General features: G+C 52.1%; 1 protein-coding gene across 1 annotated transcript; it reads right to left on the bottom strand.

Moving 5' to 3' along the window:
* Nucleotides 1-9014: 9014 nt before the first annotated feature.
* Nucleotides 9015-14906, bottom strand: GAL (galanin and GMAP prepropeptide; the record flags this gene model as incomplete). Its single annotated transcript, XM_082660601.1, has 5 exons — nt 9015-9196; nt 10352-10429; nt 10718-10804; nt 13919-13973; nt 14826-14906. 5 exons carry the CDS (start codon nt 14904-14906, stop codon nt 9129-9131), a joined length of 369 nt encoding a protein of 122 aa, XP_082516727.1. The 3' UTR covers nt 9015-9128.
* Between the last annotated feature and the right edge of the window lie 3366 nt (nt 14907-18272).

Genomic DNA, 18272 nt, shown 5'->3' with positions numbered 1-18272 from the left:
CCCTGTTGCTCTGTGCGCTTTCAGTCCCATCAACATCTCGAGACAGAGCAGGGAGGGGACGCTGTGGAGGAGCCCACCTGGCCCACTTCACCCTTGGGGGCTGGAAGGGGACTTGGAAATGGGGGGCTTTGTGACTCCTTCTGGGAGGGCTGCCCTCCTTTCCATGTCCCTCTTGGCAGTGCTGCCAACTGCAATATCTGCCGACCACATATAATTTAGAATTTTCTAGTAGCCATATATGAGAAAAGTAAAAAAGGAACAGGTGAAATCAGTTTAATAATCTTTTATTTAACCTCATATATCCCCAACACTATCATTTCAACATATAATCAAAATAAAAATGATTGAGATAGTTCACATTCTTTGTATGTACCAAATATTTGAAATCCAGTGTGTATTTTACACTTCTAGCACATTCCAATTTGCATCAGGCACATTGTAAGTGCCCAGGAGCTGCACGGTGCAGGTGTGGAGGGAGGGGAAGGGAACAGTGTCCTCCAGGACTACTTTGAGGCAAACAGCTGCCTAGAAAGACCCTGCAACTAGGTACAGCCCCCTGCAGAGGCCGGAGGCAGCCCTGACCAGCAAGTGAGCAGCAATCCTTAGGGCAATGACCCCAGCATTTCAGGGGAGTCCGCCTGGAACCTGGGCTCCTGTGAGCTAAGGGACCTTTGGTGCTGCCTGAGGATACTCGGGCTGTGGCCAGGTACACTGAGCTGAAGCCTGAAAGTTAGGGAAAGGGCATCTGGAAAGGCGTGACCCCTGCAGGGATTCTCAGTGGAGAGAATTTATTAAGTCAGTACAACTTGTAGAAAATTCAGTATGAGAAGTAAAAGCCAAAGTAGAGTTGTGAATAAAGCCACTCTAATGCCCAGAGTTAAAGTTACATAGGATGACTAAAAAAACATAAAAGCACATCTTTTTGTTTCTGAGAGAGAAGTAATGCTATTTTAAAACCATATAAAAATAAAAATAGTATGTCCTTATTTCTGGGTGTGGCTGTGCAAATTTAACCACCTTGTCATCTTTCTACCTTCTGTGTACTAAATGACATGGGCCACCTTTGTGATTAGGTTAGATTATCTGCTGGGTTTTTGTTTTTCCAGAAATGCAGTTTAGCTTACGTCTTATCTTTTCAAGAATCCGAGAAAAAGTCATTTAAACAAAAATGACACACGCTAAAAGAGAACTATTTCTCTACTCACACTTCCGACACCAAATGCGTGGTGTTTTAAATTTTTTCCAACACCAACCAATTCTCCAACTCTCAGGTGTCCTGTAATTGAATTGAATTGAATTCAGACTCCACAGGATTAAGGCCTCAGTCCCACAAGACTGCCCCCACTGCAGACACCAATCACACGTAGTGGGTCCCAGGTTACCCCCACTTCTGTCTGACTTCACTACAAACCTGAAGCTCCCATGACCCCTCCTCGGGTTAGATAATTTGTTATAACAGCTCACAGAACTCAGGAAGACACTTTACTTACCATTACTGGTTTATTATCAAGGGTATAAATGAACAGATGAAAAGGTACATAGGGCGAGGTCCAGAAGGGTGCTGAGCACAGGAGTTTCTGTCCCTTGGAGCTGGAGTGCACCACCTTCCTGGCACATGGCTGTGCTCACCAACCTGGAAGCTCTCCACACCCTGTAGTTTAGGGATTTTTACTGAGGCTTCATCATGCAGATTAACTCAATCTCCAGCTCCTCTCCCCTCCCTGGGGGATGGGGACGTGGCTGCAGATTACAAGCTTCTAATAATGGTTTGGTCTTTCTGGAGACCAGCTCCCATTCTGAAGCTATCCAGGAGCCCACCAAGAGTCACCTCCGTGGAACAAACGACATTCCTACCACCTAGGATATTCCAAGGAATTCAGATGCTCTGTGTAAGATGCTCCTACCACCCCTATCATTCAGGAAATTACAGGAGTTTTAGGAACTCTATGTCGGGGGCAGAGACCAAATATATATTTATGTTGCACATGCTGAAAATCTTCTTTCCTATCAGTTAACCACAAGCTTATACACAATACAGAAAATGTGGGAGCAAGCAAACCATCCTTAAGAGACAAGCTTCTATTGGCTGCAATATATCAGCAGGAGCCTACTTGTAACCCTCATCGTGGCTCTGAAGACCTTTATCCCTTTTATTAAACCCTGCACCAATACCTAAAATTCTGCCAGGGATTGTCTAGTTTCAGTGGGGTGAAGCTTTTAAAACCACAATAGACAAATTATTGTAAGAAGTAAATATACTTGTTTAAGGAATTGAAGGTGGAATTTTCATCCAAGATAAAAATGATGGGAGAAGTTAGAGAATCTAAGAGAACAGCAGTTTGAGGAAAGGATAAGGACAACTGGAGGGGAAAGGCACAGCTCATTCTGCAGGTGAAGCTCTCTTTATGAAGGTCGTGGGCCCAGGTGGGCAGAAGTGAGCACTGGGTGGTGTCAATGTTTTGGATTTTGGCCATTTTGATAGGTGTGTGGCCGTATCTCGTTGTTGTTTTAATTTGCAATTTCCTAAGGACAAAAGATCTAAAGTATCTTTTCATGTGCTTACTTACCACCTGTGTATTTTCTTTAGTGAGGTATCTGTCCAGGTCTTTAGCCCCTTTGTAACTGGGCTGCTCATTTTCTCACTGTTGAGTTTTAAGAGTTCTCTGTATATTTTGGATAATAGTCCTTAATCAGATGTGTCTTTTACAAATATTTTCTCCCAGTCTGTGGCTTATCTTCTCAGTCTCTCAACAGTGACTTTTGCAGAACAGTTTTTAATTTTAATGAAGTCCAGCTCACCAGTCATTTCTTTTATAGATCACAATTTTATCTTCTAGGAGTTCTGCATTTTACAGTTATGTCTGTGATCCACTTTGAGTTCATTTTTATGAAGAGTATAAGGTCTATGTCTAGATTCATTTTTCTGCATGTGGATGTCCAGTTGTTCTGGCACCATTTGCTGAAAAGACATTCTTTCCTCTATTGTATTACCTTTGCCCCTTTGCCAAAGGTCAGTTGACCGTATTTATGTGGGTATGCTTCTGGGCTCTCTATTGTGGTCCATTGACCTATTTGTTAATTTTTCCACCAAGACCACACTGTCCTGATTACTGTAGCTTTATAGTAAGTCTTGAGGTTGGATAGTGTCAGTCAAACTTTGTTCTTCTCCTTCAATATTGTGTTGGCTATTCCGGGTCTTTTGCCTCTCCATATAACTTTAGAATCAGTTTTTTGACATTTACAAAATAACTTGCTGAGATTTTGATTGGGATTGTGTTGATTCTATAGATCAAGTTGTGAAGAACTGGCACCTTGGAAATACTGAGTCTTCCTCTCCATGAACATGGAATATCTCTTCAATTATTTAGTTCTTCTCTGATTTCTTTCATCAGAGTTTGTAGAGTTTTTAAAATAAATTTATTTATTTTTGGCTGCGTTGGGTCTTCCTTGCTGCACGTGGGCTTTCTCTAGTTGCAGCAAGCAGGGGATACTCTTCGTTGCAGTGTGCAGGCTTCTCACTATGGTGGCTTCTCCTGTTGCAGAGCACAGGCTCTAGGTGCACAGGCTTCAGCAGTTGTGGCGCACGGGCTTAGTTGCTCCGCAGCAAGTGGGGTCTTCCCGGACCAGGGCTTGAACCTGTGTCCCCTGCATTGGGAGGCAGATTCTTAACCACTGCGCCACCAGGGAAGTCCCTGTAGTTTTCCTCATATAGATCTTGTACATATTTTGTTAGATTTATACCTAAGTATTTTAACATAAATGGTACTGTGTTTTTAATTTCAAATTCCACTTGTTCGCTAGTGTTGTATAGGAAAGTGATTGACTTTTATATATTAACCTTGTATCCTGCAACCTTACTATAATTGCTTTTTCTTTTTTTTTTTTTTTTTGCGGTACGCTGGCCTCTTACTGTTGTGGCCTCTCCCGTTGCGAAGCATAGGCTCCGGACGCGCAGGCTCAGTGGCCATGGCTCACGGGCCCAGCCGCTCCGCGGCATGTGGGATCCTTCCGAACCAGGACACGAACCCGCGTCCCCTGCATTGGCAGGTGGACTCTCAACCACTGTGCCACCAGGGAAGCCCCTATAATTGCTTTTACATTCCAGGATTTTTTAGGGCTGATTTTCAGATTTTTAACACAGACAATCATGTCATCTGTGAACAAAGAAAGTTTTATTTCTTCCTTCTCAGCCTGTATAATTTTGATTTCCTTGTCTTCTCACATTAGCTAGAACTTCCAGTATCATGTTGAAAAGCAGTGATGGGGGACATCCTTGCCTTGTTCCTGATCTCAGTGGGAAAGTTTCTAGTTTCTCACCATTCAATATGATGTAAGCTTTAGTTTTTACTGTAGATATTCTTCATCAGTTGTAGATATTCTTTATCTATTCATACTTTGCTGAAGGTTTTTATCACCTCTGGGTGTTGGATTTTGTCACATGCTTTTTCTGCATCTACTGATATGCTCCTGTGATTTTTCTCCCTTAGCCTGTTGATGTGATGGGTTACATTAATTGACTTTTGAATGTTGAACCAGACTTGCTTACTTAGGTTAAATCCCACTTAGTTGTGGTGTATAATTCTTTTTATACATTATTGGATTTGATTTGCTAATATTTTGTTAAGAATTTTGGCATTTATGTCCATAAGAGATATTGATCTGTAATTTTCATGTAGTTCCTTTGTCTGGTCTTAGTATTAGGGTAATGTTGCCCTCATAGAGTGAGTTAGGAAGTAGTCCCTCTGCTTCTGCGTCCTGGAAGACATTGTAAAGAATTGGAATAATTTTTTCCTTACATGTTTGGTAGAATTCACCAGGGAACATACGAGGGCCTTAAAAAATATTTTAAGTAGCTTTTAAAAAAGTTAAACATTTCATTTTGAGATAATTGTAGATTTATCTGCAATTGTAAGAAACAATACAGAGAGATGCTGTGTACCCTTTATCTAGTTTCCCCTGGTGGTAACATCCTTGCAAAACTTTAGTACAATATCACAGCCAGGATAGTGACATTGATACAGTCAAGACGCAGGACTCTGTCCGCTCAGCGATCCCTCAAGTCTCTCTTTCCCACCATCTCTCTTCTTTCCCCGCCCCCTCCTGGACCCTCGGCAGCCGCTAGCCTGTGCTCCATTGCTTGACTTTCGTCATTTCAAAAATGATATATAGGGACTTCCCTGGCGGTCCAGTGGGTAAGACTCCGCTCTCCCAATGCAGGGGGCCCAGGTTCCATCCCTGGTCAGGGAACCGGATCCCACATGCACGCAGCAATGAACAGCCCGCACGCTGCAACTTTAAGACCCGGCGCAGCCAAATAAATAAATAACTATATATATTTTTCATTTTAAAAAAGAATGCTATGTAAATGGAGTCATACAGTTTGTAACATTTTAGGATTCTTTTTCACTTGGAAGAATCCTCTGGAGATTCTCCCAGGTTGTTGTGTATCTTAATAATCTCTTATTTTGTTATTGCTGAGTAGTAGGTACATGGTGTGGATGACCAGAGTTTAATCCCTGAAGGACATCTGAGCTGTTTCCAGTTTTTGCCTGTTATGAATAAACTACTATGAACGCTTGCGTGCAGGTCCTTGTGTAAAGGTGGGTTTCCATTTGGCTGGGATGAAGGCTCAGGAGTGCAGGTGCTGGGCTGGACAGTAGTTGCGTGTTTGATGTCAGCATTTTACATTCTCAGCAGCGACGTACGAGTCATCCACTCTCTCTGCAGCCTTGCCAGCATTTGGTGCTCTCACTATCTTTTATGGTAGCCGTTCTGACAGGTGTTTAGTGATACCGCACTGTGTTTTTACTGTGCATCCCCCAAGTGACTAATCATGTTGAACATCTCTTCTTGAGCTTTTTTTAATCTCTGTAACCTCTTCGGTGAAGTGTCTGTTCATGTATTTTGCCCATTTTAACTCGATTTTTTGTTTTTGTTCAGTTTTGAGGGTTCTTTATATGTTTTAGGTGACAGTCCTTGATGTCCCTATTTTGTCTTTTCATGCTCTTTCTTGATGGGAACTGTGTTAAGCCTGTGTATCAGCTTGGAGCAGATCGACCTCTTCACCCTGTTCAGGAGGCAAGCAGGAAACCCAGGGTCTCCGCACCGTGTCACCCTTCACTCCCGAGCTCCCTGGCTGGGCTGCTGCTTCTTGACTTGGAGTCTCCTTGTGCTTGTTTCATATATAATGTCCAGGGCTTTTCATTGTGCTGACAAGAGGGTAAGAGAAAAGTATACCCACTCCGGAAAGTGGAAGTCAGCAAACATTTTTTCTTAAACTTAGATCAGAGGTGGTCAAGCTTTCTGTTTTCTAGAGCCTTCTTCGTTTTTACCTTGGGTAAAGTAGGGTAAGATCCAGACTTTAAAATGGACTGCTAGAATCTCTCTCTCTCTTTCTCTCTTTTGCAACGTACTAAAAGCAAAAGTTGTGGGTTGTACGTGAGAAGGTAATCAGCTGTGATTTTTTGTCTTTCTAAGACTTCACCGCCCCGCCCTAGGACCCCCTCAGCCTCCCAGTACCTCTCTCCTCTCCTCTCAAGCATCACTTTCCCCTCCCTCCCGGAAGGGCCTCCCGAGCGCGGCTCTCTCTTCCTCGGCTTGGGCGGCCGCTCAGCAAGCCCCCCCCGCACTGAGTATGACCCAGCAGCGTGGTTCTGGGCAGGCGGCGGGGCTGGGGCGTAGCCATCAGCGTGCATGACTGCGCCTTCGTGGGATGGATACAGCCACCTCCTCAAGGTAAATGGCGCCCACGCTCTCCTCTTCCACCTCTCGGCTGGCCACCTGGGTGGTCTCAGGACTGTCTGCGAACTCTCCACTTCCTCCGGCGGCCGGTGGACCCTTTTCCTTGAAAATACCGCCATGGCTGGCGACTGAGTTACGCGGCACGGCCGTAGACAGCTCCTACCACGTTCTCTGGAAGTAAAGGGTCTCTTCTGCAGCCTCTCTGAGAATGGCCACCTCGTCCACCAATTTGTTGGCCGGCAAACGGCACCACGGCCGCCCCCGCCCCTCACCTGTGGCTGCGACCACCTCTCCCACGGCAGTTATTCCGAAAAGGAGGAAGAACCTCGGAGGAGGTGGATGGCTGAGAGGGGCTGAGATTGCAGAGCCCGATTCTGGGGCGCACGCCTCTGCGCTGAGGCAGGGCTGCCTTGGCAGTTCCTACCTCTGCTCCCGAGATGTGTGTTGTGTAGATGTGTGTTCCGCCAGGTGCCGTGCTGGAACGCAGAGAGTGGCCCAGGTGCACCTCTGTCCCACCCAGCACGGTTTGTTTCCTGAGGGAGTTACAGCGTGGTGAGGAGACACAGCCGCAGACGGAATGAGCGGTGCGCACTCGACTGGGGCAGCACGGCACACACTGGGCCTGCTCACAGCCCTGCGGCGGAGGGCGAGCAGGAAGGCGCCCCTGAGCGGCCGCTGCAGAGTGGGGTCCTGTGGGACGTGGAGGAGTTTACCAGGCACCAGGAGGGATGTGTGCAGAGGTTTTGGGTGAGCAAGGCTGGGCCAGGAGCTGCAGTTGGTGGGGGTCTGGCGCTTAGGGCATAAGGAGGCTACTAGAGCGGGCTGGGGTGGGGACAGGTGTGTCCATGGCCGCCGGAAGGAAGGAGGCAAGGCAGCCCAGGCTGCGGGCTGGAGTGAGTAAATGAGGCGTGGTCCCTGACCAGCAGCAGCGGCATTAGTGGGGTGCTTGTTCGGAGTGCGGGTCCTGCACACCTTGTCCTCCTGAATCAGCACTGTGGGCAGGGCTGGCCACCCGACTTCTGACGAGGCCTCCAGGGACCCTGGGGCCCACCCAAGTCTGGGCGATTTAAAGCAATGTGAAAGAGGAGAACCGAGGATGGCGAGGGGTAGGGAGTGAAGGACAGGCCCGGGGCCTGCGGAACCCCATGTGTGGTGTTCCTGAACCCTGAGCTGGGATTGGACCAGCCGGGTCTGCCCATGGCATGTGCAGAGGAAGGAAGGATGGCTGGTGGGAAGAGGGAAAGTGGCTGCCAGTGAGTGCCACGTGTCATGAGAGAGGGAGCAGGGAGAGGAAGCGGGGGCTGGGGCCCTACCAGCAGGGCTTGGATAACCAACCAGTGTCTACTTCTTCTCGGAAGCCGGTCTTTAGGGGGCGAGTCTCACGCTTGGCTGCGTATTGCCATCACCTGGGGGAGTATGAAAACACGGCGGGTGCCCAGACGCTGACTGCGGTGGTCTGGGGGCCAACCTGGGCCCCCAGGGGTGAGAGGCACTGCTGGGGGAGGGAGCACGGAAAGATCCCTCCCACTTCCGCATCAGATCTGCTCTGGTTTGTGCGAAGGGGCCTACGGGCCATCATTTATCTTGATGTCTGGCTTCTCATCCTTGCCTGTTTTCTTTTTGGATCTTCTGTATGGCCTTTTTATTTCTGCTCCAGAGATCACCCCATCTCTGCTATTACTGTCCCCACATGCTGCCTTTAACTCATCGTTGACTTAGCGCATAAAATAGTTATGGTTTCTACGACAGTTCCTTTCTAACCCGGCCACACGGACCTTAACGCTGCGCGTGTTCATCCCGCTTCAGCCGCGGCCCCGGCACTGCGGCTGCTTCTCGTCGTCACTGTTCACCTTCACAAGCGCCAGACAGTTCTCTCATCTATCACGTTTAGGGTTTCTTTAGGCTTCTTGGTTCCCATCTCCCTAAAACATCAACTCCACGAGGCCAGGGGTTCTGTCTGTTTTGTGGTTTTGTTTGTCTCAGAAACAGACTGACCTTCATAATTACGTTTGACTCAGCTTAAGATAACTTTGTTCCCTGGACATGAGTGACGAGAGAAAGTGTCTCAGAGATGCTCTGGATGGTAGAATTTGGGTGTAAAACTTCTATTACGTGTGACTGTAATCAAGCATCATCTTTTAAACACACACTGGTGGCAGCGGCAACAAGACACACGTGTGGAAGAAAACGGTAATCACAGGCTGTTGCTGGTTTTTTATTTGCCGCTCAAAAGTATGACCAAAGGGAAAGAATCTTAAATGATGAGAGCACAGCAGCAGGGCAGAGAGGACGGGGGTGGTTGACTCTGCACTCGTTGCCGTATGATTATCATAGGCTTCGAGCTTGACTTCGATGCCCACGAAGAGCCGCACCGCCCTGGGAGCCTCCTAGGACTGCTCCACGCCTTCCGAGGGCACTGCGGGGAGGCCGGGCCGGCGCTCCAGGGCCCCAGCGTCTGCAGAGGGGAGGGCCAAGCTCAAGTGCCCGTCCTCTGCAGAGATGCTCACGGCAGCAAACCCAGGATGAGGCACGTGTCACATTTAACTCTCGTACTTAGCATGCATTTGAAACGGTCAGACTCTAAAAGAGTGTAATTCCTGTTTGGGCAATGAAACTCGATGTCTCCTAATGAAAGAAGTTCCATGTTACAACATCCAAAACAAAACAAACAAACAAAAAACCCGGAAGAGTCCCTCTGCCCCTCACTGGAAAAGTCACCAGCAGATTTTCTCCAGCAGAGATTTCCCCAAAGCCTGCACTGGGCTCGAACAGAGGGGATCGGTTACTTGGTCCTGAGGTTTCTAAGTTCTTCTCCCACAGTCCCCCTGCCCATGGATGGTTCTAAGGAAAAGCACAGGCCTCAAGTCTCCTCCCCCGACTCCCTCCCCCCTCCCCACGCCCACCTGAAGTCCCTCAACTAAGGCAGTGGAGCCTGAGAGCAAATGGATCAAAACAGAACCCAAGAATTAGTCTTCGCTCTTCCAACTAGACAACAAAACTGTGATGTGCAGAACCTGACCACCCAAGGTCTCCCTTCAAAGTGGCCCACGTGCCACTGTGTCCCCAGGCCACCTCCCTGTGGTGAGCTCTGAGCCCCGTCCACAGGGGCAGCTTTGACCCTCACAGTGGCATGAATGACAGCCCTGAGGCACAGAAGTGCTGGGGCTGAATGCTTCACAGAAAGGCCCCCATGGGCTGTACTAGATCCCGGGATGGAGAGCTGTCGGGGTTACATGCAGCCAGCCCCACTGGAGGCTGCGCAGGGTGAAAGGGCAATCCGGGCCGCGGGCTCCCTTCACTCGCCGCGCTCCCAAGATACGGTTTAAGGTGGTCTACGCAGAGCCTGACTGTGTGTAGTAACTAGGCCCCGGAAGGTACAGCCGCTGTTACCATGTCAAGAAATGTGGGTCCAGCAGAGTGAATGGACCAGGCCCCTTTGCAGCTGGTTCCCATGCCCCCGCCTGTAACCCCACCCACCAGCGTGACTGTCGGTGTGTAGGTGGACCATGGTTCCTTCCCAGGAGAAGTCTGTGGAATCCTTTCTTGACAGGTTTTTAATGTGCACAGGCTTCTAAGAGGTGGCATTTTATGTTGGTACTATTTCACATACCTTTGAGCTGCAAGAAAGTCAGAAACTCGATTATCGTGCGCACGACATTGTTCTCCAACAGCCGCCTGTCAATGCTTCCTAGAAACCAGAGGGGATCAGCGTTGACGACCTTGGTGCCTGTCTTAGACCTGGGCACCTGGGGGCATCACCGGCGTGTCCCTCCCTCCCTCTCAGAGCCCAGCTCAGCGCAGTGGAGGCCCTGAGCCCCTGTGGCCGCCCCTGAGCTTACCCTCAGGTTTGCTGCTCCTATTTCTGGTGGCTGACAGATGGGACCGGGCCAAGCTCAGGCCCTGGCTGTGGGTCAGCGGTGGCAGGAGCCCGATACCCCCCACTGCCCTGTGTGCCCTGAGATTAAAGTCCTCTCACCTGGCCTGGCTTCGTCTTCAGGCTCGAGTTCCCGCTTGCCAGTGAAGCCATGCTTGTCGTGAAATGATCTGTGGTTGTCAATGGCATCTGTTTGCAAATCAGAGGAAAGCACCTGAGTGTTGCCACTGTAATGAAAGCGCACATGGCTGCTTACAGCCAACACGCAACACAACGGACAGAAAAACAAAGCCAAGGGAGGGAGACCATGGAAGAGGGAGTTGTCCTCCGTGGAACCTGAGGGAGGAACTCGTGCCAGGGCCAGGGTACAGCTCTTCTCCAGGTGCTGGGGCCCCACGGAACAAGAGGGGAGCCTCCAGCCAAGAGGGGGCAGCACGTGGCCAGCAGAGGGCACCGGCCCCAGGGGCGCAGACCTGGTGCAGGGAGAGGGGAGTGCCAAGGGGGCCCCGGGGGGGCTGGAGTTTGAGCTGGTTGCCTCCCAGGCAGAGGACAGGGGCTGGAGTCCTGTGTCCCTGAAAATGGGGTCGGGGGGGGAACCACAGGATTTGCAGTTCTGATGTAATCAGAATTTTATTTCTCAAAGATCACTGGCTGCTGTGTGGGAGACAGACTGAAGCCGGGGAGAGAGATACAGACAGAGACAGAAGGAGGAGGGGAGGGAAGGAGGGAGGTTGAGTGTGTGTGTGTGTGTGTGTGTGTGTGTATGTGTGTGTGTGCACGCAGGCACACACTCTGGGTGGAGTGACACAGGGGAATGGTAATTGCAGTTCCCTGGCGGTCCAGGGGTTAGGACTCCGCGCTTCCACTGCAGGGGCCCAGGTTCGATCCCTGGTCGGGAAATTAAGATCCCATGTGCTGAGCGGCACGGGCAAAAAAACAAAAACAAAAGTATTGGAAAGAATGAGGGCTCTCCACCAAGTGCCCTGGAATGAAGAGAAGGGCCTGAGAGGGGCCCTCTCCGGGCTAAAGGAGAAGGTCTGGCTCTCGGTCTCTGGCTACCTGGCCTGGTACCATCTCCAAGCCCAGACAAAAGAAAGCGAACTCATTTTTCCAGAGACAGAGGTCTTGGCATTAAATGTGGAGGGATGATCAGTAACCCGGCGCTTCCAAAGGCCGCTGGGTGCGGTCAGGCTCAAACTGTCCTCAGCATTTTTATGTTGCCATTTTCTATGCTGACCTGAGAACAGAAGTCAGGAGCACAGTGTGAGGTTGCAAAGAATCCTGACAGACAGCTAGTCCAGACGGACAGCTTCTGGTGATCCAACCTGATAGTGAAAAACGGCTTGTTTTCTAACAGGATTTTTTGGCCGTGCCACAAAGCATGTGGGATCTTAGCTCCCCGACCAGGGATTGAACCCGGGCCCCAGCAGTGAAAGCGCTGAGTCCTAACCACTGCACCGCCAGGGAATTCCCTAAATCTTCTTGATAAACACATTTTCAGTATGCCAGAGTCACATGGACAAGTATTTCTGTTAAAGGGCTCCTTCTTTCTTTCGGGCCAGTGGCACACAGAGATGAGGTGCTTTCTCAGGGGAAGAACTCAGGGCTGCAAAGGGTTCAGGAAAACTCGTGCCCTTTAAATCAGTCTTTGCCTCCTGCAGGCGAAGTGACAAGACCACGTGGGGACCGGCTGCTGCGTTTGATCTGAGACTAAAGAAGCCCAGCAGATCCTGCCCGTGGCCCCGTTTAGTTTTTGTCATTTCTGTGCCTGTGTTTCTCAAAGCCCTGCTCTCAGGCACCCTCCAGGTGGTCAGATAAACAACCACCTGCAGGGGGAGAAGAGTCTGTACTTACACTTGGGGATTAAGAACTAAAAGGAGCTCCCGGGGTAGTTTAATCGGGGACCATTCTTCCCAGCGACTCTGGAAGGACTGGGATGTGAGCTGTATATGAGTTGTTTGCCTCGTTTCCGGCAAGAAAGTAGGAAATAAATAGAGGAGGATTTTTTTTTAAGGTGGATGGATGTCCCCAAATCAACCGTGCCTGCAAATTTGAAAGCTACGAGTAGGTAGGAGGTTGGATGGGAAGTGAAAGGTCTCCCCTCGCCCCCTCCTTTAGGACAATTAAAATCTGAAGGTGTCACTGCAGACAGAGGACGTGAAGAGAGCAGAGAGTGGGGGCTGAGTGGGTGAGGGGAGGCCGCAGTGGCCGTAGCCTGCACTGCCCAGAGCTGTGCCCTTTAGCGCTGGAGGCGTGGCCTGTCTGCACACACCCGCTCCCCCGCTGCCTGCCGCCCTCTGCGCCCACTTAGGAATCCCACAGCAGCGAGCTGGTCTCTGGGCCCCGGGCTCGGTGCGCCTCCCTGTAAAGGCAGCAGGCGGACAGGGGGTCTCTGAAGGCCCCCGCTGCCCTAGACTCCCGGGATTCTCTGCACCATGAATGTAATCAAACTACTCCCACCGAGTCCAGACGGTGTCACATCAAGGACGAGACACCAAGCGTCAGTCACCCTGCAGGGCAGCTCCAGGGACAGATTTGGAGCAGGAAGGGGACCTTCTGCATTTAGTTTTGGGGTGAGCATGTTTTGGCTTCTTCAGGTCACCTGCGAATTCCTATCCCAGGCTTAGACTCACGGAAGATGGAGATAAGGCTGGGGTCAGTCGACCTGGGGTGCTCTGTGAAGCCAAGGAGTGGATGGGAACGTTTAGGGAGACACAGAGGGACCCAAGAGAGGGCCCAGAACAGAGCCCCAAGGGATGTCTGCCTTCCAAGACGGTCACCTGGGAAAGCCTGAGCAAAGTCCGAGGCTAGGAATCCCATGGGGTGCAGGGCAGGAGAGCCAGAGGAAGGAGAGGCTTCCGGAGGTATCAGGCCTTGGCCAATGTGCCGAGCAGTTGAGACTGGCCAGGCCGAGGAACGGGGTAAAAAGGGGGAAGGGTGCAGAGAAGGCAGGAGAGGGCCCTGAGGGTTTGCCAAGCTGCAGGCTGCAGGATGGGTCAGGGTTCAAGAAAGAGCGAGGTGCCCCAAGGGTGGGAGGACAAATGGGGAGGAGACTGAGAATTGGGACATCCGGGGGGCTGCCTTTCAGGGAATCAGTTAAACCTACAGAGAAACCATCCTGCCTCAGAGTCTCATGGAAGACTCCCCTGTTTCCCTTTATCAGACTCAAACTGGAATATCAAGGTATCAGAACGATGACTGGCCATCCCCATATTTCAGAAACAGCAGGATGAGCGCAAGTGCCACAGCCAGCACTAGAAGGGCAGGTTCGGTGTCGGGAGGCCATGTACCCGCATCACTTACGTGGTCCAAGAAGGTAGCCAGCACTGTTCAGGGTCCAGCCTCTCTTTTCCTTCACCTTAAATGGGAGAAAGGGGTTCAGATGGCAAGAATCTTGCCTGGTACCGGCTGCGCTGGCTCAAAGCAGCCCCAGAGGCCGCTTCTGCTTGTATAACCCACCATGGCAGCCTGTGAAGTTACTTACTTCAAATAATCACAGAACTTAAAGTACAAACACACTTTAGTTACTCTTTCATATACTAAGCCGAGAGTTGCAGACTGTTAAAGCAAGAGCTTTAAATGAAATTAGAAGGACATTAAGTGAAATTCACTCAGACCTTCATAGGACTTAGAATAATGCATGTACTTTTGGAAGCTGCGAGAAATTCCAGATTTGCAGATAAGCTATATTTGACATGAAAATAGGACTACTTGCTTTATCAAATACTTCCTTTTGCGCCGTAGACCACAGACTCAGAGCGCACCCACTCGCTTTTAAGTGATGCTGAGAACACCTGTTGATAACACCAGCTTGCACACGGTGTACTGAGGCTCTACTGAACCGAATGGAATGAGATTTGCTTCTCACTCGTCCGACGCGCTAACCTCAAGTACAGCAGTGTCCACGTTTAGTGGTCGATAGCCAGGGGCTGTTTACACACTGGGAGAGGCGAGGTGCCAGGAGGAAAGGAGGGAGCCTCTGAGCGGAAACCGCCGCCCTCCGCCCAGACCCCTCTGGTCTGCTCGCGGGAGCCGGGCCCCTCCCTGCTCAGCTCCCCGCGGCAGAGACCCCCCCACCCCCGCCCGCCCGGAGGCAGAATTGATGGCACAAGGCACCCACCCTCCCCCGAGCCTGGTTCTGATGCGGTTGCCCCCCTTTGCAGAGAAGGGGACCCGCTTGGGGAGCGTTCGCTCCCCAGCCTGCACTTACCGGCGACCCGAGCCCCAGGGTGGCTGAAAGGGCCGCAGCGAGGAGCAGCGAGGCGAGCAGGAGGGCGCAGCCTCTGGGCATCTGCAAGGGAAGGCGGGCGGTGGGGGACGACGCGGGGAGGCCGGTCTCGGTCCCCAGGGCTCACGTCGGGCGGAGGCTCGGACCCCCCCCCCGCCCCCTGCGGGTGCGGGAAGGGCGGCCAGGAGCCGAGGTGCCGAGGACCGAGAGCCTGGGCAAGGGGCAGAGGCGCCGCGCCGGCCCCAGGGAAGGTCCACCCTCAGGTGGGCGCTCCGGAGAGGGGACGGCGGAGAAAGGGGGTCCGCCTCTCGCTGGGGTCCCCTGGGGCGCGGTACCTTGAGCGGCGGGGCCCGGGCGATCTGCAGGTCCTGGGGCGTCAGCGGGTCCGGGGATGTCGGCGGGGCCGCGCGTCCGTCGAGTCGGGTCGAGTAGGGTAGGGCAGGGGGCTCTCACCGCATGGCGCGGCCTCGGGGACACGGAGGCGGGAAGCTCAGGGCGGCCGGGCTCCCTCGACGTGTCAGCGCCCGGAGCCGCCGCCACCGCGATTTATGCGGCGCGTCCGGGGCCGCTCCGCCGCGTCACGGGCTCGGTTCCCGCCCCCCGCGCCCTCGCCGGCCCGAGTGGGCGGGAGGGACCGGAACTCGGTTCCCAAGGGGCGCTCGGAGCGCCTGCGGGAGGGCGGGGACGCCGGAGAGACCCCCGCACCCCGCGCGAGAGCCTCCCGACCTGGCTGTTAGCGGCTCCGGGGCAGTGAGCCCCCCACCTCGGCACCGCGTCGCGTGCCGCCAGCGAGCCCTCCGCAGCCAGAGACCCTCAATCCAAGCTGGGCGGGTCGCTGGGTCCTGGGCCCCCGGGGCACCCCCCTCGCACGCTTTTGCAGCGGCTGGATGGCGGATTCAGCCTCAGAGCCATCCATGGGGGGAGGACGGGAGGCCAAAGCTCGCCCAGCTTCCCTGCCTCCCGGTCGGTGCCCAGTGGTCCTCGGGGACCCAGACCCCGTCCTGTTTTTCTAAAATGGGGCAACTCAGCTAGGGGGGCACTTAGGTTTTCAGTTCCTGGGGGCTGACTGGCTCCCCCGCCTCAGAGCTGTGGGCCCTTCTTACGTCCCTCAGGCGCTGCTGGGCCAGAAGGGGTCCCTGCAGACGTTCCCTTCATGGAACAAATGTGGGTCCTCTAAGTTGACATGGTCTGTCACCAAGACACCACCCGGGGCGACACCCACTGTCGCTGCTTCTCCCTCAGTCTGGGTGAGGGGATTCTGTACAAATCCTGGGTGTGGCCCGTGACCCTGGCCAGGGAGAGTTAGGTGGGCACCAGAAGCCTGCAGACCCAGCAAGGCAGAAGCGAGGAGAGATGCTGTGACTCCCCAGGGCCAGCAGAGGCATTTAGACAAAGGAGGATGGCACCCCGGATAGCAGATGCCTGCTTCCCGGCACAGGCTGTGCTGAGACCCACGGCCAGGGTTATAATGGGCTCTGTGCGCTCAGCAGTGACCCAGTGAGACACTGTCACCTTGTCATCTTGAAGACAGCCCAGTGTGAGGCAGATAAAATGGGTCACCATTAGAGTAATGGAAATCAAACAGAAAGCATAATTTTATCCTTGCTCTGTGAGCTGGCCCATCTTCCCTCAGAGGCCCTGTTCACCACCAAACACCAACCTGGGCCTGGTAAGCAGGAAGAGCGAGTCCAGAGAAAACCGAGGCCACAGTCCAGCACGGGCTCATCCACGCGTCCCCGGAGAGGTGTTGCTTCCCCTGGCACCGCACGGGGACTGCGGCAGCAGACGGAAATTACAGTCTAATGGAGACCTGAATGCACAAAAACAGTTGTACAAATAACCACTTCGTTATCATGAGAAGGAGGTACGTGTATTCAGGGAGCTTGACCTGAAAGGTGAGCAAGATTGGCCAGGTGGGGCCCAGCGCATTCCAGGTGAAAGGGATCACAAAGGTAGGCCCCCGTTTTGGTCCTTTTCCCTTCCTCCTTCCTCCCGCCTGGAATGTGGATGCAAGGGCTGGAGCTGAACAGCCATTTTGGGCCACAAGGTGATGACTTTGGATGACAGCAAGACTGAAGGAGCCTGGGTCCCTGGGCTTCTGACCTCCAGGCTTGTTTCCCAACAGAGAGAAATAAACCTTTCTTTTACTTAAGCCAAATGTTGTTTGGAGGGTTTCTATTATATGTAGTTGGAATGACTCCTCACTAATAAACGGTGTCTCACACAAAACAGTCGACAAATATTTGATGAATGAATTAATGAAGACAAATGAGTAAAGGGATGCACACCTCCAATGCTGGTTAGCAGCTAATGGTGGTGAGATGGGCTCATAAAAGGAGAAGGCTTAGAAGAGAGGATGACAAAGGGACACCGCCTACTGATCCTATGGTGATCTCATTACTATTGAAGAAATGAGGAAATGTCTTGACCATCTAACCTTGGCTTTCATTTGACTCCACAAATGTTGCATCCTTGATCCTGCCCTTCCATGGGTTCTAGCTGCTAACCCCAGCCCTACCCACGCCACCCACCCCAGTAGCTCAGTCGTCATGAAAAAAATCCCAGTTGCTCCCTAACGATAGTAGCTTGTTAAGGATCTGGCCAAAGTGAAGGTTGATCTAATTCTATGAATGGTCTTTTGAGTGCATGCGTTCAGCTCATCAATATGTCTTCGTTAAAGAATTCATGATACGTGTGAAGATCTGTTTACTTCGTCCATAGGAACAGTCGGTGTTTTTAGTAAGGGTGTGAGCTGAGGAGAAGGGAGAGATGATCGAGAAGAGAGATAAGCAGTTTGGGGACTTTGGCCGAGAGGATCCCCACCTCCCTTTCCCAATCCTCGGGGGACCCCTCCTCCCACTTCTCTGAACATCTTGCTGGCCAGAGTCACGTCCAGCCGCACTGGAAGCTGCAAAATGAGGTCTGTAATTATGTGCGGTGCTGGTGCCTCGCTGAAATCAGGGTTCTGAGCCAGAGGAAGGAAGATTGGCTGCTGGCCCTTGCAATCAGCAGGCTGGGCCTCAGGCAGGGCCCCAAGGCAACTGTTTGCAAGGTTGCACACTTTTGTAAGATTTGAAATAAGCTATAAGCACAGTCAGTCCAGACCTGCGTCTTTCTACATCCCTCCCCAGCCGGGATTGCCCTCGTGGAAAGTGGTGCTGGGGAGGCCCCAGGCATTTCCGGTTCTCAGGGGAGGTTGGAATGGGGATGCGTTTAGCTGGACCTCGGGTGGGAGGGAAGATTTACCTGGTTCGTGGTGGGTGTGTTTACAGTGGGGTGGATCTATCTCACGTACATTTATGGTTGAGGTGTGGCCAGCCCTCGCAGGGTGGGAATGGCTTCCAGGAACGCCCCCTGCCCACGGTGCCCACGCGCAGGCGTCGAGGTCCGCCCTGCAGAGCTGCTGGTACATCTCCGAAAGCTGGGAGC

This window comes from Grampus griseus (genome assembly GCF_964374135.1).
Source record: "Grampus griseus genome assembly, chromosome: 8".
Classification (NCBI taxonomy): domain Eukaryota; kingdom Metazoa; phylum Chordata; class Mammalia; order Artiodactyla; family Delphinidae; genus Grampus; species Grampus griseus.
Note: the sequence above shows the minus strand (reverse complement) of the source record. Positions and strands in the feature narration are given on the sequence as shown.